The 25,583-nt window shown below is 39.6% G+C and overlaps 2 protein-coding genes across 3 annotated transcripts in view; both read right to left on the reverse strand.

Moving 5' to 3' along the window:
* Positions 1–13,096, reverse strand: part of eng (endoglin) — a 34,735-nt gene extending 21,639 nt beyond the window's left edge. Inside the window, exons 1-2 of the mRNA XM_035667617.1 lie at positions 12,955–13,096; positions 11,737–11,934 (exon numbers count right to left, since the gene is read on the reverse strand). Coding sequence (XP_035523510.1) covers positions 11,737–11,788 — 52 coding nt within the window. The 5' untranslated portion in view covers positions 11,789–11,934; positions 12,955–13,096. The remainder of the gene's footprint in view (positions 1–11,736; positions 11,935–12,954) is intronic.
* A 5,760-nt stretch (positions 13,097–18,856) lies between these two features.
* ak1 (adenylate kinase 1) lies at positions 18,857–25,373 on the reverse strand. Of its 2 annotated transcripts, XM_035668636.1 has the most exons (8): positions 25,246–25,319; positions 24,836–24,884; positions 21,631–21,668; positions 20,851–20,886; positions 20,590–20,753; positions 19,991–20,107; positions 19,720–19,911; positions 19,567–19,632 (listed from the first exon to the last, which is right to left on the reverse strand). In XM_035668636.1, exons 3-8 carry the CDS (start codon positions 21,635–21,637, stop codon positions 19,567–19,569), a joined length of 582 nt encoding a protein of 193 aa, XP_035524529.1. In that variant the 5' UTR covers positions 21,638–21,668; positions 24,836–24,884; positions 25,246–25,319. The 2 variants fall into 2 exon arrangements, with proteins under 2 accessions (XP_035524528.1, XP_035524529.1); XM_035668635.1 differs by lacking the exon at positions 24,836–24,884 and having other exon boundaries at positions 18,857–19,632; positions 25,246–25,373.
* Between the last annotated feature and the right edge of the window lie 210 nt (positions 25,374–25,583).

The following is a 25,583-nucleotide window of genomic DNA, read 5'->3' on the forward strand; positions in this document are numbered from 1 at the left end:
GGGGGGGGGGGGTCTTGGTCTGCTCAGCTTTGTACTGCAGCTTTTCTAGCAAATCAAGATGGAGAGCCATCCATGCTTCTTCGCCATCTCTTTTTTCCTCCCTCACCACAGAGGTCAAGGCTGGTTTCCTGTTATTCTGGCCCTCTGTGTTAATGTCTGTTGCTCAATATCCACATCCATAAAGTTATTTCTCTCTTGTTCTGCTGTGACAGAGTCAACGGTCCATGACTGTCGCCTGAGAGGTCTTGGTATAAATCACACTGACTGCATAAGCCTGTGCGTGTGTGTGTGCGTACATGCATGTGTCACTGGTCTCCATTTTTACGAGTCACCATAGGATATGAAGAACATTCATTTTGCCCTCTTGACCCCGGAAATGCCAATGGCCTCGCTAAGCGGTTTGCTGGTAAATGAGGTATAGAAGAACCATTCCATTCCCTGTCCTCTTTATCTACTTATATCAGTCCCCTCCATTTCCCATTCCATGAGAAGACATGTTTATGGATGCTGGTGATTTCCATTTAGATGTTAGGTATGAGGGGGAGATGTGAATAAAAAACATTAGGGGACATTAGGGAGGACAGAAGATGGGCTCAATTCATGAAAAGTACATATAATCAAATTTGATCCCAAAGGTTGCTTTAATTCTTAATGTGAAGTCAATTTCAATGGTTACACACATCATATTAAAGGGGTTTAAATGAATCTGTATACCTGAATAGACTACTGCTAATTACCATATTAACACTTTTATTAATTTATTAGGACTAAATTACCAGACTTAATAGGCACTTTTATTTAACTGGAAACATATTAAATATATTATAGGAAACTGATGTGAATGCTTATATAATTAAGATCAACGAGTACACAGCCAAAATCAATAATGGACAATTTGCTGTTAGTTGGAGAAAGCCCAATTTTGTGGAGCATGCCAATATCTGAGAGCGATGAGCAACTTACAGTATGATGCACTTTAAACTGCCCTCAGCTGTTCTCCTGGTTGTCTGCAGTACCCTGGAGCCACAACTAACAACGAAAGCAAAAGCTCCCATCTGGTAACTTCACATGTCCAGAGTCTGTTTGCTCTTTCTTTCGTAACCCTCCAGGGCATTCCAAAAAAAGATAGTAAAAGGAGACTAGGAGATTAGTTAACCAAATCACAGACATCCGTTTTCCGCATGTGTTCAATTGTGCACAGTACCATTAAGACATCACTACTACTGTGACCATTTTAGGGCATCTCAGGATCAGCTTGGCATTAACTATGTCCTGCTTGCATCAGTCTATTAGGCCTACTTTCTTAAGTTTAGCTCAACATGCTGCTTCAGCTCACTTTGCTATAAGTTGTCAGTTTCGGTTTATCAGCTTTACATTTAACCTGTCAGCACTAGGTGTAGGTAGGCCAGTGCATGTTAAGTTTATGTGCTTTATGCAAATATGTTATCATGCTAACATTAGCATGTTAGCAAAATTGTGAACTATGCACAGTAGAGTCTTATGGATGTGGAGATTAGCCTCACAAAGTAGAGCTTAGATTGATAAAGTAGAGTCCAGTAAAGAGCTGAGCCTTATAAGTTGAGCTTGAAATATACGTAACATTTTAATGTTGTTGTATTGATTACAGTCATTTCCATTGCTTGATGGACAGTCAACTCAAATATTTATAGACTACAGCTACCCTTACCAACAACATCCCAATTTAAGACTCTAGATGTGCGCATTAAAGTTTTTTCTCCATTGTTTTAAGATTTAGATTAAAATACTGTAAAAATATAATTAATTCAGGTTGGCAACCTGAACTTCCTAAATTAAGTTTCACTGTCTATAATTAGCCACCATAGCTGCACTGAGACTAGTAGCTGTGCTTGGAAGTTACTGGAGACTTTCAGGTGATTTATCTTTATTAGGGATTAAAGTAGGCCTTCGCAGGGCTGACATCCTGTATGCCTCCTTTGTCTGCTTCTTTTTGTCAGAAGTGTTTGAACACAAGAGCAGTAAGTCCAGACAGCAACTGTGACTGCTACTACACAAAACTTCTCAAAGGACTTTAACAATTGTGAAACAGGACGATTCTCTGACTGTCCAATCATCACACCATTTGCATTCATGAATGCAAAAAAGAAAATGTATATTTCAAAGTCGGGTGCACCACATGACATTAAATTGTTACGAATGCGCCCATGATGTGGGCACCCATAACAGTATTAGCAAGGCCAAAAAGGCATCATAAAGTTTGTGAGCAGTATACTCACAGCTCCATCCCACAAGCATTACATTATGCTAACAGCCCATAATCCAACTTTAGGGTAGCATTCACTGTGTTGTTTCACACTATGTTAACATTATGGTGATAAGAAAAAATGAGTCTGTTCCAACCCATCCTGTGGAGCAAAGTGGAATGAGTTTTATCTTGGAGAGAAAGTGGAGAGCTGCAAGTCGAAAACCCGGAGAGGCTGAGGAGTGAAGTGATGACAGAACACCTTAGGCGAGAATGAAAATTGTTCCTCCACTATTTACATGAGCGATAACTCACCATACGTGCAACTTATATATGACGAATGAAAGTATGAAAGTAATTGAAAGGTCACATGATGTGTCAGTCAAATGGTACACCGTGACTCCTGATTGTCTGTAACTGCACAAAAAGTAGAAGTACACGTAGAACACATATCTGATTGACTTGATTATCACTTCTTGTTTTGAACATATTCTGTAGTGTTAGCATCTAACTGGTCAGCAGAAATAAACATGACCTTAACTAAAGGGTAAAAGGGGAAACAACTTCTTGGAAGAAAAAAAACGGCATTTCTTCAAAAAGCTACTAAAGTTTATTTTTTCTTACTTAGAAGTTCAATTTGATGGATTCAGATTTCCTCAAATTGAAAAAAATGTTGCTGACATGGTTTGCTGTAATTTGCTGAGGTTATGTGTTCCATATTTTCAGTGTTTTACAGGACGTTTACAGATGGTATATTTGGTGGAAGTAGGGGATGAGGCTTGCTGTTGTCTGTGCGGTGCTGTTTATGTTAGCTAGCTACTTCTGCCAGTAAATTAAAGATCTCAAGAGGTGCCTGTCCATCTGTAATACTGTTGCCTCAACTTTGAGCATCCGTGCTGTGCCAACATTGCAGAGTACTGACAGGCAGTGGCAAGCCCTTGAATTTTAAATTTGTATCACACCTTAACTAAATGTTGATTTAGATTCAAGGGATTGAGTACCTGCGGCCCAATAACTGGCTGCCTTTTCACTCATTCTGAGCAAGCAATTGCAGGCTTGATTTCATGCCCTGTCTTTCACGCCTTCCCTCATTGTAAGTCACTGTGGAAAAGAGCGTCAACTACTTGCCTAGAGTTTAGATGGAAAATGAAGACTCTTAGAACTTGAAACTACAGTGCATGGCTGCATTTAAAAAAAAGTGGGAGAAAACAAACAGAAGGGGAAACCCTGACAGCAGACACCGTCAAGACCAACTGTCTGCCTTGGTCCCTCGGGGTAGAGTAAACTGTTTGTGTCCAGGGTCGGACGACGGAGTCATGATGGGGAAGGGGGAGGGAGGGGTCAGCGGTCCTATCAGAGTTAGTTGGAGAGGGAAAGGGGAGCTTCAAGGCTGGCTCAAGTCTCTGGACTCCACATACACACACACCTATTGTCCCGGCGTTTCCGCAACTGCAGATTGAGGCCTGACCATCCACAGGAAGGTAAACAAGCTCTTATCAGTGCTCTGCAGGGGCCTGCACTGTCCCCTGGCCTCTCACCCCTGCATACTACACATTACACACTCCATACAGCACACAAGCTTCCTGACCATCTCACCTCCCCTCTCCTGAACTCCTAAAAATCGATCAAAAAAAAAATAATTGCTGATTAGTCTTGTCAGTTTAACACATTTCATGTGTGTGCCTGTGTGCCAAGTCCTGCGTCAAATGTTTGCTGGAGAGGAACTGAGGATGTGATAGCGGGTCTGGAGACAGCCTGTCTTCACACTAGCTATGTTTACACCTCTGGGAGCCATTCGTCCGTCGTCTCATCGTTGTTGGAAGCCAGCTGAACAACAAGTCCAACTGTGGCGTATGGAAGGTCTATGGCTCACTTCCTCCGTTGTTCACTCGCTCACTTTATGGCCCGTCTGCTGCTAGTAATTAGTCATTCCATATTCTTTCGTCCAGATATTTGATCGTATGGATTGTGGATTCTTTGTAAGCAAGCTGCAGCTGCAGGCATGAAAAATGTACCAAAATTTTTAGGTTGATGCTCTCATACATACATATACTCTCAGGTGATCTGTTATATTCCAGGCACCATCAATTACCGGGTGTAGTGCGTCTTTTCCATTCACTTATGTGGTTCGTTTTTCCCCCAATAAACTGAAAGAGCACTAGCAAAACACAATTAATCATCTAAGTGTTAATTGGTGGATAGACAGACTAATTTAGCAAGTTTCATGCTAACTGCGAGCAACCAAAACAGATTGTAGCGTTAGAGATTCATTGCACAGTGGTTGCTCCCAATCATTCAAGATTAATGTAGCTTTGCACAACATATGCTTGGTGTAGAACCAACAGAGATTAGCCCGTTTTTCTTGACTGATTTTTGCCAGTAAATATTAATGCTTTCCGATATGAGGGCGGCATACTAATGAAGGCTCTGTTATTTTTTTAACATATTCAAAGTGAGTCAAGTCAAAGGTACAATCCATGATCCAAGTGTAAACAAAAGAGTTGACGAACCACCCAAGTGTAATATAAAGGATCATAGGAGCTATCATAATGGATTGACAGCTCTTTTAATACTCCCACACCAGACAAGCACCAAATATTGCTTTCTGAAGCTGTTGAAGTTTGTTGACATCAGTTAAAGAAGCCTGTTGTGTATTATGAAAAAACAAAAGCAACAAAATGTGTTTCTCTGTAGTTTAAAGACTACAATTACATGCATAAAGATTCCTTTAAATTTATATGGTTACAAAAGCCTTACTGGGCCTCTAGGAACATCAGTGGCTTTCAATTGTCTCATAGAGAGATCTATGAGATGCGTCAAATTTATGATTTCATTTTCACCATTTAACTAATGGAAGTGTCTGGACTAGGGAGAGTTCTTTGACAAGTGTGACTTTATTCCCTCCAGCGTCTGTGAAAAGATTATTAAGTATCCCGAGTTTGACTGTTGGATATGTTGTAGTTACAGCATATGAGCAGATTAAAATAATCTGTCAGATGTCTCAAGGCTCTTTCTTTGACTCACACATTCTACTTGCTGACATATCACAGAAATACGAGCAAAATGAAAAATCCAGTGTCCAAATCCAGTGAGGATTCTCTCATCACATCAAACATACACACATGCTGCACAAACACACAGTCAGACATCAGAGAGAGAGATTTCAGTTCTCTAAATACAGATTGACCGGTGTGGCACCTGAATCAACAGGAAAACTACCCACCCAGTGCTTGAATCAAGAGGTTCTGCTATTATACAACACTGAACTGCACAGCGCACATTGCAAAGCACTGACCACTTTAGAAATCAGGGTATGACTATGCAGAAAGATAACATGTTCTCTTACGGAAAGTAAAGTGACTGCATTAATATTTACTCTTAGAGGTTTTGTTGCAATTTCCTTTAGACCTTTAGGAGCGAAGAGTTCGAAGTGAAGGCTCTTTGTTCGTGCAAAAACATGACATGAAGCATTTTAGCTGAGAACATTTTGTTCATAGCTACTCTGCCAGGGACAGATTAAGTGGCTGATTCTGCTCTGCATAACAGTACCCTCATTAATTAAAGCCGGTAGTGAATAGAGTTTTAGTGAAATGAAGACATATGATGTAAAATACTTTCTTGTTTGAAGCCTTACCAGAAGTTTCTTTACCTCTATTTTGAGCAGCCTTGACTGAAAGGGCATAGGTGAGTCAGCTGACCCACCCAGAGTTGTCCCTCCAAATTCTGTCCTAATATACAGGTACATTTCCTGTGTTTGTGCAGACCCCAGGGGTTGACCCTGTGCAGACAGACCTACAGATAAGAGTACATAATGCCATGGCTTATCTGCGCAGACAGCAGGCATGTTGACATGGGCACAAGGGGTCGCCATGCTGACGAGGCGTTTATCTCACCCACTACTAATGAGCCATTCAGTGCTCATGCAACTGCATAGTGAAAAAGCATTGGGCTGGAGGGCAAAAGATCTTTTAGTCATAAACTCTTTCTGTACTTAAAATTAATACTAAAGCAAGAGTGCCATTTAGAATAAGAGGAACCCAGTTATGTAACGCGGAGGTGAAGATCAGACACTATATACAGTTTTACAGGGTTATCGTCTTGAGATTTTCAACCAGAATCAATGTTGTTCTTTTTTACTGCATGGGGACACTGTTTAACACAATAAAAAAAAAACAGGGTCCTCTCATGGCAAGGACAGCCTAAAATGTGTTTCCGGTAATAGAAAGTGCAATAAGAAAGTGGAAGATAGCACAAAAGAGCTGCTGAATGTGTTGCCGAGTCCTTTTGAGTAATCAAAATAATAATAAGACTGACACTAGAGATTGCAGGATTTTCACCTATTTTTTTTATTATTATTATTCAAAACAAATGATAATTTCCCAGATCGAGCTCAATCAATTAGCCTTTTTTTTTTCTTTTTTTCTTTTAGGATTCCACAAATATAATCATATATATGCCACATCGCATGCTAGAACCATCTTGATAAACAGTTAAGTGTTTGCTAGTGAAAATCACGTGGGAACAAACAGAGGAGAGGAACACGTTAGCGTTAGTGAGGCTCTCTCGCACTGCATTCTGTATTCAAACAGAGGAAAAGCAAGGCAGTCAGAAATGGATTGTTATTTGGGAGGGGCATAACATTGGAGGAGATTGAAATCGGTCTGAGGCAGCGACAAGTGGTCGCGTCTCCCTGCCACCCAGTCTGACTGCAGGCTGTGCCGGCTCACTACAGTAAAACAGGGGAAGTGGACTGTTTTGACTCTCAACGCCATTTTTAACATGACGTTTTTTTCTTTTGTTTTCCTTTTTTTTGCTTTCTGCTCATTCTACTACAGCATGCCTTCCGAGAAACCTTTGTGATCTCCTTCCAACTTTTTTAATAACTCACTAACGAATTTGCTTGTTAGTTTAGATTATTTCTTCTTTTTCTTTTGTGTAATTGCTTATAGTCTTTGATTTTCACTTTCTATAACCTATAATTTAACTGGGTCTCCATATCTCCCTGGTTTTATCTCTGTCTTGTCCTTTTTCCTGTCTTTCTAGGTTTTTTTAATCCCCTATTTACTTCTCTTTTCCCACATCTTCCCTCTGAACCACTTATCTGCTCTTTGACAGTCACATAAATTTGACCCCCCACTCCCTTACTGTCTCCATGAATCAGTCTTTATGAATTATGTTATCTCTGTTTGTCTGTCCGTCTGTCTCGCTCTCTTTCCCTCTTTAAGATTCAGTTTCAGACAGCCCTCCCCTCCTCCTCCAGTGGCTGGCTAATCACTTTTGTGCTTTTCCTTCAGCCCGTGGAGGGAGACTCTGGGGTAGACAGAAATGCAGCAGGAGGTCTGGCAGTTAACATCATGATGCCTGGCTCCCACTGGGAAATCTGATGCAGCAGGGGGCATATTCAACACTACTTCCCTGCCAGGAAATGCCGGGCACACAGTGGATAAAATCTCTAAATACAAAGACTGCAGCCAGATGCATAGATAATTGTTAATGTGTGCAAGTGCTGCAGCTTAAGTGGTAGCGGTTATTGTGCTCGCCATTATAAAGTGATCTAGGAATAAACATTTGAAAATCTTCTCCTATGGAGGTGCTATACAACTATGTCCCATGTAATAAGCACTTGCGACAAAAATGCTTACCAAAAGGCCTTATAAAAGACATTGTCAAGTTGCATTATAGGAATGTTAGGCATTTTTAGAGCTTGAAACATAAAACAACTAAAAGTCAGAATATATCATCCTCTGCGGCTCCAATTTTGACTCTTCCTTTATTCTTTTTTAATCTGTCCCCCAACTATGGGGAATACTAAATCGTTGCAATAATCCTTCCAGTGATATGTACAAATGTATTTAGAAGTGAATTAGGTACATTGCTCTGTCTGAGGCAGATGTTATCACATCCATATGGTGCCAAATTAAATAAATCTGTTAAATGCCTTTAAACAACACAGAAAGTGTTGCAACTGCCTAGTAGCAGTGCGTAAACAGACTGAAATAAACAAGATTAACAAAAGAGTAACGTCTACACAAATAAATGAAAAAAGGCAATACAGTTAGAAGCCCAGGAGAAAAGGTAATCCTTTAGTGTTTTATTAAAGAGGAAGGACTATGACCAAATATGAGGGAGAATGAATTCCACTACTGCAAAGGCATCACCGCCTGTATGATCTTGGCACAAACAAATACCCCCAGTTAAATGACTAAAGGGATTTAGATGAATTGTGGCACCACAAGCGCTCAGAGTAAACCCGTAGGCTGAACCATGTAAGGCCCTCAAAACAAACAGCAAAATTTTTAAAAACAATTAACCTCACAGGGAGGCAGTGTGGTGAGACTAAGACCAGTGTATGTTGTCTTTTTTATTGGAGCCTGACAGAAGCCTGTCCTGAGATTACAGATGAGCTGTTAACAAGAAAGAGAGACTTGACTGATCCAAACATGTATGGAATTGTAATAATCTAAGTGTAAGGTAAAAGTAAAGGTGGTCGATTCTAGGTTTGAAAAAGAGCTGATGAAAACATGATCTCTTTGTCAAATTTCAGGGTTAAATTAAGAGTTGTGTCTGGGTTCTTCAGTGAGTATTACGATCATGTATCTGATGGGCTTAACAATGTAACCACAGTTTTACACTGATTTAACTGCAAACGGTTTTGAACTATCCAGCATTTCCCAATAAGTATTTTACTTTTGCAGGATTGGTCAGGTTGTTTAAAAGGCACAAGTTTACAGTACTGATTTTTCTGTTGGCATCAGAGCAACTAAAGTCATGGACTTATTATATTACGGACAAACTATTGCCAAATAATGTGACTGTGTTGAAACTACCACCAATTCCTCCATTAGTCAGCCAGTCATCACCCTGCATCTGTCCAAATATTAATAAATGCATGACACAGGCCAGAGGGTGGCTCCAAGGAAGAATTAAGTTTCAGTTTCAGGAAATGAAGTGGATAAGTAAGTACGTGAGCCTCAGACTTAGTCTGGGAAATCATCCTCTGGCTTTACTGAATCACTTGACAAGGTTATAGATCCATCATATATTATGTATTGTGATATCTATACAGTAGATATGGCCATGGAGCGTTTGGCTTACTTTAACTGTGAGCATAATAACTTCTGTGCATTCAAATCATGACATCACAAAAATATTTATTAAGGCTTATATCAAGGAGCTGACAGAAGGTCAAACATATAAAAAGTTTCAATAAAGCTAAAGCAAAACTGAGCTCAAGTAAAACACCATATACCCACGCCTGCAACTGGCCAAGGGTGTCATGGGATTTGTTGCAGACTGCAGGCTATTTTTGATTTACTTTTTCTGTGTTTACTTCTTATTTCAAGGAACTTTCACATCGTGTCTGCTCCCATAGTGGCATGCAGCTGGCGAGGATGCTATTAAAAAAAACAGGACTCAAATCACAGTGAATATATGGGTGCTGTTTTATTTTGCAGCGCCTTATTCAGTCTGGAAATGTGCAAATTTGATTTCGCACTGAGTATACTGCTGGCCTCAGTGTGTCACACTCAATTCTTGTGCTTCATTCGTTCAACGACACCACAGTACTGAGCCCAGGAGACAACGTCAGAGAAAATGACAAATTAATACGACAATACTGGACTATATAATGACGAATAAACAACGCCTGAGATGGACGAACTCATACATGCCACACCAATGTTTTGATTAATGATTCAACATTGGGTACACAGGGTCAGGGGTGAGTACCCCTGCTGTCTGAGAATAGGGCCACAGCTCCCTCTGGGTATTCTCCTAAAGCTGCTGTAGCAGATACAAAAAATAAGATGAAGAGAAACAGAAAGTCTGCGGAACCTCTTTCAACAAAGAAAAAAAATGATAGCAAATTCAGGACTATGTGTCACAGGGGCAATTAAGGCTGAGCGAAACAGCTCCTTACAGACTCCACCAGCAGACAGTGAGACTGGTCCCCTGCGGTGCAAGCTGCATGAGGTCAACTCTCCGCAAGTCTGCCAGTTGGCCAAAAAATACCTCTGTATCTCTGCCACCACCACCCCTGCTGAGAGGGTGTTTAGCACTTGTGGCAATATTGTGATTTGTCATACAGTAGGTCAGCGCCGAAGCCAGATTCAGTGAACAGGCTTGGTTTTCTGGCACATACTCTTTTAACAGTGATGTATGCTTGCCAGGGCCATTTTGCCTTATTTAAAAAGCTACTTGGAAATGCCAGTTTATTTCTGATGCATGATTATAGGCACAGAGTAAGAAAAAGGTTATTTGGCTCGGAACTGTTTGTTTCCCCTTCAAGTGCAGTTTTGAAAAATGAAGCAGACAACCATATTTGTCTGAGAGTTCATCTTAAAAAAAATTCATAACAGCAGGGCGCATCATGCTGTCTTTGATGGCATTTAGAGTCTGAAGGAAAGTTTACTTTACATGTACACTCAGCAATCAAAAAGATGTTTGAAACAGAATTGTTTTAATTTAGTACTTTTTGATAGTGGGCACAGTTTGTCTTTATCTATAAAGTATAACTACGATATTCATAGGGTTAAAAAGACCAATTAATTTCTAACAGATTTAAAACTATCTATCTGTAACTATCTTCTACTTGGAAAAAACAATACTTTTAACTAAAACTGCCTAACATGCTGCATTTTAGATACTGATCTTTTTAAAGCAGACCAGTAGATTTGGATATTTGCACAAAAACAATCAAATAATAAATGATTTAGCATTGTTTTATTCATTGAAAACCATGTGGTCACTGCAAATGCCAGGTTGCTGCAGGGAAGTGAGACCTAAACACCCCGAAGCAGTGATGCAGAGCATTGGTAAGAGTGTGAGACTGGATTATGGCCTGAGGGCACAGGGAGGTTTTCAGCTCCCTTTGCCACCTTGTATGGATTACAGGTTTGAATTTGATATGGGCAGCCACAGGCAGCCAGTGGAGGGAGTGTTTGAGGGGGCCAACGGAGGAGGGTCACATAAAATCAATGAGCGCTCCACATGATTTTCTTGTTTCTTGTGCCTGGACTAAAATATTCTTTATCACTAAACCTGAAAGACTACACAAACAAATACTTCCCAAGATGACTCAGTGATTTAATAGTCTGAATGCCATTTGGAGTTACATATGTTTTGAATTTAGCTCTTGTGTTATAAAAATAAATATTGCATGCTGTATAATCTTTCTGTAAGGATAAACTACTGTTCAGGCAAAAGGACTTCACAACAACAATTTTGCACATAACCTCTCTTCACAGACCGGTTGTAAAATCCTGATTTAGCGTGCAAGAGAAAAACACATCAGAGCATAAAATATTATTTTATGTCTACAGAATGAAATCATTGCAAAACACAGGACAGGAAAGGATTAATATCTGCCTTTGAACTTCAGGCTGATAGGAATATCCCCTAGAGGCTCAAAATCCACTAAATCCAGTGACATATGGTCTGTTGTTTTAAGTTTATACACTTGTCAATAAATGCAAGATCTAAATGATGATAATATTAGTATCCGCTGGTAGACTTACCAGAGGCTGCAGCAGTGATGCACAGAAGCAGGGCAAACACATGACCCTCCATCTCTGCTAAGATTTGTGTTTGAGGTGATGGTTGAAGATTAGTCTGAGTCTCTGTGGAGCGAAGACACTCGGGCAGTGGTTGAAGTGTCCTTGTCTAGTGGGAGAGCAGCAAATGACCGTGGCAGAGGAAGAGCAGACAATTCCAGTCTTCAAAGGTTGACAGGTCAGGGGGGGGAAAAAAGACGCCAGCAATCAATGAGATGTTATGGTTGATAAAGGAGGATGTGACCAACCGGCCAACCTCGTGCGTGTTAATCTCATACTAAAACATGTATTGTATGCCAAATCTGTCTCCTGTGCATCGGTTCTGTCAAGACTGTGTCATGGAAAGGTTATAACACAAACACATTCTCTGATGCCAATTAACAATAATATTCAGTTAGAACTATTGATGGTTAACATTTTAAAAGTGCAGTTTATGAGATAGATCTTATGAGATTGTTATGAGAAGCTACATGCAACAAAAATAAATGAGGACACAAAGGAGCATTGGTCATTTACACACACTATTCAACACTGAAATGTTGCCTAAATGTCTTAAATTCCATCAGTGGGGTGACAGGATTCTCCTCCTGAGAAAATCCCACAATATTTCTGCCCGTCTTCCTGGTGCACAATGAGGGTCTGAACCCAGGGGTTATCTGGTGGTCACTAACTTCTGGCCCGACTCTTTCAGGAAGCACTACTGCATCGCTTTCTTTAAATAATACCACAATGCCGAGATCAGATAAGAAGGAGACTGCTCTTGTTATATGATTCATATAGAGGCAAAGGAAGAGCCTGTGTAAACTGTTTATGCACTTCCAAGGGGAAACAAAAAACGTTATTTCCCCGGACCTTACGACTGTAAGAGAAACACGTCTTTAACTAAGCAACATAATTACTAAAAAAGTGTACAAATAACATTAATAAAGCAGTGATTAATGAGGCAAAATATCCCTTAGGTAGACTATCCGCCTTTATGGTAATAACTCCTTGTTTTTACAGCTCTAATATTTAGCACTTTCTACAGTTATCTGACCTCTGCATTTCAAAGCAGACATAAAACGGACTGGTCGAGGAGGAAAGAGTGTGGTTAAATTACTGCCCTTCAGGCTATCAGGGAAATAAACCAGACCGCACATTCCCAAGGAGAGTGAAAACAAAGTTATGAATCACAAAACTTACTTTTAAGATAAGGTGGCTTTCTTGAATAAAGCAGTTTTTTATAATCCACGGGAAAGCATGTGGCTGCATTCAGCGATGTTCAGGATGTCAGGACTTTCCAAACTTTTTGTGCTGCCTGGGCGGTGCAGCTTGACTTTTGTACCCCTCCCACCGGCCTTTTTTTCCGAGTGAATACTGCCCCTCTCATTGTCTTATCTGGTCAGCATAGTATATATTTCAGTTAGAATTCTGATTTTAAAGAGCTGAATTATATTGTATACTAATAGCCCCCTTTTCTCTTTGGTTGTAGCCTTTATCTTTATGTAGGCTTGTAGCCTTTTACTATATATATTTATTTATTTTTCTGTGACAGATTAGACGTTTATTTTCACAAAAAAAAACACTGTAAGCATATTTCCTAAAAATGCTGGACTATTTCTTTCAATAGTAATAAAGTATGTTTTTGCATGGTGGACCTTATCTGATGTAGGACATGGATAGATTAAAAAAAGGACAAAAACAAATATCATACATACTTAATATTAAGGCGAAAAGTGGCCCACAGAGTGATGATAATGATAATGGGTGAAAATAATAATTTCTCTTATTCTCTCTGAATACATTTGTGTGTGGCAAATTGTAGTTGGACTTTCCAAAGTGGACTAACATCAGGATTTTTAGACAATGAGTAAAAGAAATAACCAAGGTTTTACCACAGCGGATGACATGAGTCATGGTTTAATTTTGGATCAAGCGGTTTCCAAGAAAGCATCATGGTCACTTTAATTTGTAATATCCTTACATTGTTGTTGGTAATGTTTGTTTAGATTCCTTTTTAAGTATAGGCTCGTTGATGAAATCTAATATGTAAAATATAAAACTATTATAGTTAGGCTACAATTCACATAAAAAAATCCCCATGCTTTTCTGTATCTATATAACTGAGATGTGGCTTATCACATTATACATTGAAAAAAACACCCCCTACAGAGAACACAATTGTATGCATGTGTTTGCAGAACCCTTATTAGCCTGTCACCTTCACAGCACGCGTGACGCATCTACACAACACCTTGTAACACGTGCCTGTCGTGTTGCAAACAAAAACGACAGCACTGATATTGAGAACAGCAATAAGAATGTTGTAATTATAGTCTTATTCTGGTGCTCATGTTGCATTCTGACAACAAGGTTCAGATGTTGACTTAAATGCTCTTCAATCTTTCATCCATATATATCCCAGTGTTATTTTTAATTCAAGTTCAAACTGTCTTGAGCTGTTGCCATGGTTTCATGATGCATCACTGTGCTCATTTTGTGATACGCACTTTAATTTTCCATTTGTTGACTTAAAGCCTACCTGTTCACATACTCAAGTTTAATTTAGTAATGTAGAAGTGAGTTTGTGTAAGCCTCGGGGAGGCAATTACTGTGTTAATATATGGAAATTATTCTCCTATCATCAGTTAAAGGTCAGTGCTATAGTTTATGATCTATAGGGCTAAATGGATCCATAATTTAATTTTGGTAAAACTGATTTACCTGTTTTCAATTGTGGATCAATCAACAGGTTCCTTTACTGAAACATTTAGACTGGAGCTTTAAATTTTACACATGTAATCATTGTGATTGCTGTTGTTGCAAAACATTAAACGAATTTGGTTTTACAATGATCTATTGATAACATTTGACTCTACAACACTTATGGACCTGTAAACTTTTGCTTTTATCTAAAACCCTTTACACTCACACAGGTGATTTAATAGGACCTCTGTCTCGGCTGACGTTTTATGTGAGATTACCAAGGCTGCCTTCCAGATCGCTCCTCGTGTAGTATTATATAGTGCATATAAATTAATCCTCTGCCATTTTGTATCAGTGTCAGTGATGATGCAAAGTGACAATGATTCCTAAGTGTCTGAAATCTTGAGTTATTGGTCATTATAGTGAAATATTTAGTATTTATTGGTAGTACTGAACGAGGGAGTGATTTCAGGCAGTTCAGGTTCAACGCACAGGTGTTACTATTAACCTTTGGCTCTGTTCTTCAAGTACCCCAGTAAGCCATAACAGTGAGACGGTAGTCAAATTCTTATTCAAATGAAGCTGTCCTTTTCCTGCTGACATACCGACATGTCTTCTGTAAAAAACAAGCATAATTCAGCCATCATTAATCTTATTACTTAGATCGGTGCTTTTGTGACTTTTGTACTAAAATGTTTTACTTGAAATAGGTTTATCAAGCTCAGTCTGCACATGCCCACACATTCCTGAGAGGAGATCTAATCACAAAAACAAGTGAAAACTGTGGGTGTACCGTGGGTGTGTGGGCCAAACACTGAAAGTCAGAGATGCACACAATTACCAAACAGATTTCTGAATTTACTTTAAACTCACTGGATGTTGGATGTTATTAGTGGTATGTGTTGTGAACTGTATAATGTCACTGGAAGCTCTGGGAGATTTAGAAATTTGAATAAAAAAATGATTCACGTTTTGTATCGGCATATTATAAATATTTTTGGTTATTGGTTAATTAGTTTATCCAGATAAAAAATAAAGGAGAAAAAACAATAGCTTTTCTGGGGGGGGGGGGCATTTATCTTTGCCTACAGCACCACCAGTAGTTGGTGAGAAAAAAATAGATTGGAGCAAAGTGTAGACACAACATCCTTTCTGAACTGAACAGACTCAGAGGAGTCATCACTCCGTCAAATCGACTCCCAACACAAAGTCTATTGGCAGAGCAGAGGAGCAGCAGAAAAGAAAAACACACATAGACTAGACTTCAACAATGCTACAAAAGCATTTAGAGTACAAAACTGCTGTGGCAAACAAAAGTTAACAAACTGCATCCGTGTGTGTTGTGTAACAGAAACACTGGAAAATTACAGGAGAGCGCAAACAAGCTTTATCCTCTTCCATTCACTCTTCGGTGAGAAAAGCCGGTCAAGCAATTTTCTGGAAAAAATTTTTTCCTAATCTTGATATTAAAAACAACAAAACAAACAACAAAAGTTGAAAGGAGTGTTTGAAATGAAGCTTATCTCCTTTCTGATATGCACTTTGTGATTTAGGAACATACTGCAACTGCACATCACAGGAACAAAATCCAGTTACAAGACATAACAAAAATGGCTGGTCACAGATTTAGTGCAGGCACGCACAAATATGCTAAATACAAGTCTTGAAGGTGACAGCATAGGCCTTGCAAAGTAGCATGAAAGCTCGCCACAGCTAGTGTGATTGCTCTGATTTGAACTCTTTACTGGCATTACCACTATACTGCCCAGCGTAATTTGCCTCAATAATTTGAACTGAACTGTAGACTCTCAAAAGGCCTAATCTAGTTAATCCATGATTGCAGATCACAAGTGCTTAATGATTAATTGGACTAATTGATATGTTAGAGTGCTAAATTCCCACAGTGCATTAAAAACAGTAGTACACAGAGCCTTGTTTTCTGAGACTAGTTGATATTCTGCTCATTGGCTCTGTGAACTTGCCTTGACCTCATTCCTTCAGGCAGCATGAACAAAGAAATGCACATGGGATCCTACACTAAGTACAGACAATTTCACTCAACTTGCACCCTGAGTTACTTAAATGATTGCAATCCTCTAGTAGTTGACATGACTAGGATTTAAAAGGCATATGTCACGGTTGGCATTCATTTACAGCAGTCCATCACATCTGAGGCTAGCCAAAGGACACTTCTACAGTAGCACTCTCCTTCAATGGCTTTCCTTTTTATTGGAGCCTACCCCCAACTCCCCACCCCCACCCATGAGTAATGTTTCAATAACAGGAAACAATCGGCCATCGTCTTTCATCACAGGTTGACGCTGGTTCCCGCACGGTGCCACTGGGTCTCTGTGGTGCCAGCCAGTCAGTCCGCCACAGTACACAGCATAGGAGAGAGAGAGAGAGAGAGAGAGAGAGAGAGAGAGAATCAAGTATATGTGCCAGCTTTCTAGTTTCCTTATCGTCCTCTAAGGGGGGATCTGACGCATGGCCTTGTAGCGGTCATATCCGAGACTGATACTAGATGAACAGAAGCCTGTCAGCCTCACAAAGTCATTGCATGTACATCTACAATCCCACAAGGCAGCTAATTGACAAGACCTTCATTATAGAAACATCCCATTTGAAAAATCATATCTCACTTCTGAGTAATTCAGGGTTTTTGCTGGAACTGCAGTTAGGATTCACTTAAGTGAGGGGTCCTTGTTAATTTTACATTGGAGTCACATGAAATTGTCTGTGACAGTCTAATAAGGGGGTCATTTCAAAAAGCTGTGAAGGTCTCAGTATTACCCTTGAATGGATAACTGACCGGTAGGCCACATGATTCCCATGAAATACTGCACGACCAGGTTACATTCAGCCCACCAGCCTTTATTTGGAAATCATGAGCTACTCGTGTTGTTCATTTCTGGGCTATTAGCTTTTTTTAGTTCAGAGGTCACCTGACAACAGAATAGAAAGTATGATGTATGGATGGACACATATATACATGTACAGTATGAATATATATAGTCTGTGACACGCATTGATTTTTTTCTTCTTTTTATAAGCTGTCATATGCAACAGTATAATTCATAGCTGATTGCACATCCCTCCCCTTACAATTACGCAGCTACAGTAAGTGCACACATAGCGTGCATACAATTCTTAGGTTCATTTTATCTGCCTTGGTGGAAGCCTCACACAGAAGGCTTTTCTATGGCCATTAAGCTCATTTTTAAGGATCTGGCCATTAATTCTGCAGGTGAGTGGAAAATAAATTATTTTGTTGACACCTTTCTACCTGTGATGATTGAGTAAACTCACCCCTTACGTGATTAGGCTTTTTTAATTTTAAATTTTTTGGGTCGATTATGGTGATTATACCTTCACCAAAAGTTAATGCAGTGATCATCTGCTACTTTGATTTACCCAAAAATGAATATCCTTTCATACCTTGTAGGGTCTTTGCATTCCTGCCTTATTTAGATTTGCCCATACAAGCTAGATGACTAGACCTGGTGAGGTTTGAGACTACAATTTTATAGCAAATTGGAAAATGGTGTAGCCAAATGAGGTCTGCTTTACCACCACAGGAGGTCAGAAATGTTCAGATTCTACACATAGGGCCTTAAGTTATTTGTCACTTGTTTTGAATGTTCATATGTTCAATACTTGGGAGTTCATGGGGTCATCTTTGAATTTGATACACAATGGGTCAGCCGAGGCTGTGATCCCTGAAGCGCGGGACTCAGTTTCCCCCTCACCCCCACATTCACAGACATGTGTCTCTTTCTTTCTCTCCCTGCTGTACGTGATAAATACCACTGCCACCTCCTTTATTCCCCTTTGTTTTGTACCTTTATGAAGTAAGAGCAGCATTCCAAGCATTCAAGCAGCATCCTCAATGACTTTATGAAAGTGCTTACAGACGCCTCTTCTTGATTGACTTTCCGATGAACACATCCTGTCCCCTCTCAGAAGCCGTTTTCCTCTTCCTCATCCCTACGGCGTGGAGTCATGATCAGAGTTCTCCTTGGAGGGTAGTCCGGATACCTGTTGCAGTGTTTGCTTGGCCAGCTGGATGTGTGTGTGTGTGTATGCGGTGAGAGGAAGGTGAGAGGTAAAGGAAGACTTGTTGGTCATCACAGGCTCAAAGGAGAAGTTATAATAACAGTAGTTAGCTATGGCTACAGCAGCATGTCCTGTATCCTGTTGTGTCTACATTCTCCAGCACCTTGACCATGTTTTCTGAATAGGAAAGCGTTTCCTTTTTGAACTTTGAATCCCTAGTCCCTAGTTTATGCGTGTGTATTTGGTTTTCCTGGATTACTCACAATGTATTACTGAATTGTATTATTATAGATTGCATTCAAATACTCAAACACAGTCACCACTAATAAATTAATTTCAAATATTATGTTTTTCATTACTTTAATTTCCTTTTTGTTACATATACCACTTTAAAGTGTACATCTTGATGAAAAAAATAGAACCTTTCTGTGCTTTAAATATAGTTGCAAATGTATGAAGTCCATGGTGGTTGTAATACAGAAGTCAATGTACATGTACATGTTTACTGAGTTTCACCAGTTTGTCCACAGTGGGTGATCTCTGCCATTGCTCAATGGCACAATCATAAAGGAGACTATTATTTTTCCACGAACTCTGGACTCTGTATGGCAGGTTTGAAAGAGGGGGAAAAAGATTGTGTAAAGTGCAGGTTTGCCCAAGAGTGAGCACAGTTTCTTAAAGGTCAGGAGATGTTTGACACCTCCTGTGTACAGTACCTTTTGAGATGTGACTTGGGTAAATCCACATACATGTTAATCACAGAATGGATGTCAGACTTACATACAGAAACAAAAGGGTTTCCAGATGCCGCTGCTTTAAGCATATTCATTGTTTTTTGAGCTTAAAACTATAAATTCCTATTGCTGGAGTAGAAGGAGAGTTAAGGCATCTTTGATGCTTAATGGCCTTTAGTATTTTAACCAAAATGAGTAGGAAGGGAATTATTTCTGTTGTTCTTCATGTTTTGTCCATATGAAAATGAATTCTGAGAAAATAAAAAAAATAAATAAAACAACAACAACCAGAAACAGCTCATCCAGTTATGTTGTTTTACTACAGTGCATCAATAGCCTTGGCCACTTGGCTGAAGACCTCATCCACTGGCAGCTCGGAGTCAACCTGGGCAGAGAAAGATGACACCATGTGTGAGAATACATGCAGATATTATATATATTCAGTTTTCTTCGCCATAGCAGTTACACACACCTTCCTGACAATGCCACGGCTCTCATAAAAGGCGATGACTGGCTCAGTTGCTTTGTAATACAAGTCAAGGCGCTTCTTGATTGTCTCCTCATTGTCATCAGAACGGCCGCTGGTCTCACCCCGCTTCAAAAGCCTCTTGACCATGGTCTCTCCTTTTGCGTCAACGTACAGCAGCAGGCAGGGTTTGCCGATCTGGGAAGAGAATTTGCTTGAGGCTTTTCCATTGTTGTGGGGGATGAATTATTGACCAACATCTCATGCACTCTCTTACCTTCTTCTCAAACTCCTCGCCCTGCTTGACCTCTCGGGGGTAGCCATCAATAAGGAAGCCCTTGGAGACATCAGCCTTGGCGATCATTGCGTCTTTAATCATGTCCAAGACGGTGTCCTGAAAGCAGACCCTGAACATTATGATCAAACTTCACAATGATGTGGCCCTTCTAGTAGAAAATACACTCAGCTGTCAGTGTATTATGCTGACAGGCATTTCTATTATTTTTGTCCTCTCCATTAACATCAATGAGGGTAAAATAAATAACACAAAGGCCGCTCTGTATAATGCAATACAGCTCAACAGCCCAACATGTTCCACTATCTAGAATAAATATGAAGTCGAATCAGCTGCTCTTTAGGAGACTTAAAACTGAACATTATAGCCTTCATGAAGGCTGGATTTATTGCATGGTTGCTGTATAGCCTGCACTAGTTTTAGCTGTGGTGTAGGTGTAGCTAATAAACTGGTAAATGAGATAGAATTGTAAGAACTTATCGGTGCACCATTTTTGCCTGGTATTGCAAAAGTATATAAATGATGATCATTGTTTTTTTAAGGACAAGTTGCAAAAAATAAAAACAACACGAGTCTCCTACCAGGGGTACAAGCTCTCCCTTCTGCATGATGGCCTGGAGCTGCTTGCCCCTCTCAGAGCCAGAAGCCACCTCAGCACGGAGCAGATCTCCAGATGACAGGTGGGTGTAGCCATACTTTGCAACTATTTTCTCACACTGGGTGCCCTTTCCAGAGCCAGGCCCACCTTGAAAAGAAAGACAAAAAAACACTGTTATAGCACGAGGTGGAATTAGTGATTAAAAAGTGTTGCGTGGTGAAAAATTAGAGAAAATTATACTCACCCACAACAAAGATGATCTTGGCATCTTTAATTTTGTCTGAAATGAGCATGAACAAAATAGGTTAGCAGTGGCAAAGCATTCTTATAACTAATGCAAGGTACATGGTGTGTTTTTAATAATTATTAAAAAACACTATTAGGATATTTCTAACAAACCATCTCGACAGGAAGATGTAGAGAGATGACATTCAGTGGAATCAGCAGTACACGTATTTCCCATTTTTCAGTTGCAGGGTATAGTGTCGCCTGGTCCATATACTCTTTTGACTGTGTTTGCTTTGGTGGAGGTTTGTGCTATTACTCAAACAGTGTTGCCAGGGCAACTGTTGTCACCTTATAATGTAATGTAGCCAGGTATAACTGTTCACAGGGAACTAAAGCAAAAGTCTGAGTTATAACTCTAACAAATGAGCAAAGAAGAAAAAACAAGATTTGGACTTGTTCATAATCGTATTGTATGGTGATGTGTACAGCTAAGTCATATGATCATCATATTACTATACAATGTAGTGTTGTTAATTAAATTTAATATAATATTGATCTGTTTTTCAATAAAAATAGAGTATCATATCTAAGTGCAGAGTGAATTCATATCAATGTTAAATGTAAGACCTCCCCTGTAGTCTCTGTATTCTCAAATATCACCAAAAGAGGGCAGTAGAGTCTAACAAAATACAAGTTAGCTTCTGACTTATTTTAACTTCATAAGTTTAATAATACAAATCAACATTTTTAACATTATTAATCACAATCAATTCGTGTTACATGACATATTATTTACCTGCCATTGTGTTGCGTTTGATGAGTGTTTTCCTTCAACTAAAAGACAAAAAGAGGACACAGGAAAGTAAGTTCAGTACAGTATTTTGAAAAAGGCAGAATGTCTAATAGAATTTCAGTAGGTTGCGCTTAATTTAGGGAGTCCATTGCTGTATGGTAAACTAGCAGTGTGTGTTTTGTGTGGGCAATAAGTGTTACATTGTAAGGGTTTATTATAAGGGGTTTATGTCACACAGAAAAGACAAATGGCACTTAGTTGATCATGTTTTTATCCATTGGCAATTTATCAGATATTGACTTTGGACCCTCCAAATAATTTGTTTCCCACTGTAAACCCCAAAGGATAGTCCAAGTTACTTACAGTTACTTATTTATATTGTTAAAGCAGCATAATCAAGATTATACAATTATTTTCCAAAAGGCATTTCCTTTAATTGTCACATAACTGTTGTATCTATTCTGAGAATCAGTATTGCTGTGTTTAAAACATATTTCTACAGTGAATATTGTGAATACAACACTCTGCTGTTAAGAAACCCACTTCTTTGGCAGTAACTTGTTCTTTGTAGATAGGGTTAGGGTTAGGGTTAGGGTACCCTTCAGTTCTAGATCTTTTAACTAATGCTGCGCTTCACTTTCACAAACACATAAAAACATCTACAGCATTTGTTATTTTGGTAATGTACAATTTGTATTATTTTACAACTTATTATAATATAATTATACAATACTAAATAGCTTTTACAGCATGTGTTTTTTTCTTTTGCAAACAGTTCAGGATAAGACCACAACAATTCTAGTCCCTCATTTCAACTGGACAGGAAATGACTCTTCTGTATTAACAGTAGCGAACATATCTAAAGAAGACAACAGACGTGTGGTTTCCTGTTTACACTTCTCTTTTAGTTAACTTTCAGAAAGAAGACAGAATAATGAGGAAGGAGGTCAAGGGAGTCACAAGTGCTGGCATGTGTAAATAGATACCATCAACTAGCTGCTCGCCTGTGTCATGTGTCTCGGGCTGAGAATGGATGTGTTTGAAAGAACTGACTTTAAATAACTTTAACATCTAGCTCCATAGGCGTGGCCATATGTCAAAATAACCAAATACTTTTGCATCTGCTTTGACTATAGAGAAGTTCTCTATAGGCCATATTCGATGATGCCTTGAAAGAAATTCAACGCTATATTTTGCATGTATTTCACATTAATTTCATATCTTCCATAAAGCTGTTTCACACTCATGTTTGTTATCAATTTGGAGTCAGAATGCCACCTTATGTCACCTATACATTTGCAGTACGTGGATTATATACAGTAATAATCACCATCCCACACAGTTAAGCATTTTCCTGTTTGTCACCTGGTTACTTACATCACACACGTGTGCCCTATGGTAATTAAGTAACCTGAGATCTGTGAAACCAGATTTGTGATAAAGGGCAAAGGGCTGATTTCTTAGGTTGCATGGTGAGGCCCAAGCTTGGTTTCAAGTATCTTGGCATGGTCACCAGGGAAAAAGAACATCACATGCACACCAAAAACATTATCATTACAAATAACTTACTTTACTTTATTTTTTTTACTTTTATTTTTAGTTACAGTATTGAATGTTGAGTATAATCATGAACATTTAATGTACACAGACAATAAAAACCCAAGAATAAATCAAAATATATAAATATGAGATATATTTGAATTTGTCTCTCTGTGAAGAGTCTTGATAAGAGATCCTATAGCCTGCATATTTTTCTGAGCAATACAAATGGAAGGAGTGACATCTGATTAGATTTAACAAGACTAGAATTTGACCTTGTGACAAAGTGGCTGTTGGTATTCAATATTGCCAGATTGATAAATAAGCTTTAAGGAATGTAGGGATGTGAAAGGCAATATGAGTTATTTCATTGTAGCTAGACTGCAGCAGAGGGAAAAACTATAGTACATCTCCAAATCACCAGATTGTCCTGTTGATATATAAACACGTGTTTCCTGGTTCACCATAAAGATATATCTTAGCGTGGTACACACCAAATCTACACACGCTACCAGCTTGTTCTCTGATTCTCACATGCAATACTCGTCAGCACTGGTGGTGGTGCTTCTCAGGTGTCCAGTTTTATGTCAGCAGCCATTAAACTTGTGGCCTGTGTAAATGTCACTTGGTGCCTGGCATCTGAGTCAGCACAGATCATGTTTGGGAATCCCACTCTGGCCTATTATGGTGCCATCGTCTGGGTCCCCTGCTTTTTCGGCATATGAGACAGGTTCTAATACAGTGCAAACGGCATTACATGGCTCTCGGTGTGGGTATTGCACTCAATAATGCATGGAATTATGGAATGAAAACCTACTGTGCAATGAAACTTTACATGACTTTGCTGTAGTGTGACTATTAATACATTAACCTAACAGAGGCTGTATCAGTGCTGGAAATGTGGCAAGATGTTTGAATTGCACTTTATCATTATGTGGACAAAGCCCTGTGACAGATATTCTAGGATTGGGTCCATATTGTTTCTCTTTAAAATCTCTTACAACAACATAATGTAAAACCGTGCAACTGAGTGCACTGTTATTGCAGAATGTAAAAGTATTTTAGAGAACCTGGAGACACCCTTGAACACATAGTTTTTATCATTTTATCCTCCACAGGACTCACCACCCCCCCATCCACCTGTTAGTCCATCTCGTCATGTCTTACTACTATTTTTTAACATGCAGACGTGCTAAAAAAAGACTTGGTCTGTCTGCAGCTGTTAAGGGATAGCGTGTCGACCATTCTCAAAAAGCACGTGGGGATGCAGCTTTCACCGATTGCCCCTAGAAGCAACAGGGCTGAAAACAAAGTACTGAGAACTTGACCTATTAGTGCATTCACTCTGTGTGCCATTGGTTACTAAGTCACTCTGCAAATTAATTAAGCGTACTGTCCCTTTAAGGAAGAACAGGGGACCCTTTGACGTCAGTGCAGTGGGAGATATTCCATGATGTTTGTGAAAGGATGGAGCGAGATTATTTCGGTGTGAGCTGTGGCTGTTTTGGATGTGTCTGTGTTCCAAATTGCGAGCTTTGGCTCACTTCAATGTGCACCATCTACTCACAAGAATCAATAGTACTCAGCCCCTAAACACTTGTTAATGACCATTCCCAGGGCTAGAAGCACAGCATTAGAGTTAAAAGGCTACAGCTCATATGAAAATGACCTTTAATGGGTGCAGGTAGAAGATACAATCTTATAGAGTGGCCAACCACCTGCAATGAAATGTCAGAGCAAACGTCTGGAGGAAAAGATAATGAATGGCAATACATACATTTTTTTAGAAAACAAGTTATGGCATGCATTGAGTGCCTTCACTGTGAATGACATGCAAGAGCTGCATGCCTTTGCACTATGCAGAAATGCCTGATCTTCTGACAGTGTCAACCATTTTATACAGTGTGACAGTTTACCATTACAGTCTCTGTTATTTTCACTCTCCATCCCATCAAACAGCCCTGCCCACTGTGCCTGCCCTCTTCTCTTCATTCCTCACTCCCTCTGACAAAGTGAGACCCACTCCCTGTCATTTCATGCTCGCTCTTCCTCTATGGAGCCTTTGTCCTCTGTACTGACCTCTCTTTCGCGCTGCGGCTCTAGTTCCCAGTGCAAGGGGGCTGCTGTCCCTGGATCCCCGTGTGTGTGTGTCTGCACAGTTCCTGCTGCACGGCAGCCCTCCCTCCCCCATGCTATGCCTTTTTATAGCTCAGCTGAGCCTGCTCAGCCTGCGTTGCATTCTGGGTAAGAGGGAGGAAGAACGGACGCGGAGAGTGAGGGAGGGAGTGAAAGGATGATGGACAGGAGGAGGCAGGGGTGAAATTAGAGGCAGAGGGACAGGAGGGGAGCTGTGGAAGAATGCACAACTATAACTCATTAGTTCAGATGACTTCTTTTAAACTTAAAATTTTATGTTT

The sequence above is a fragment of the Morone saxatilis genome, unplaced genomic scaffold (assembly GCF_004916995.1).
Source record: "Morone saxatilis isolate NCDOM2014 unplaced genomic scaffold, NCSU_SB_2.0 Contig21, whole genome shotgun sequence".
In the NCBI taxonomy this organism is placed as follows: Eukaryota; Metazoa; Chordata; class Actinopteri; family Moronidae; genus Morone; species Morone saxatilis.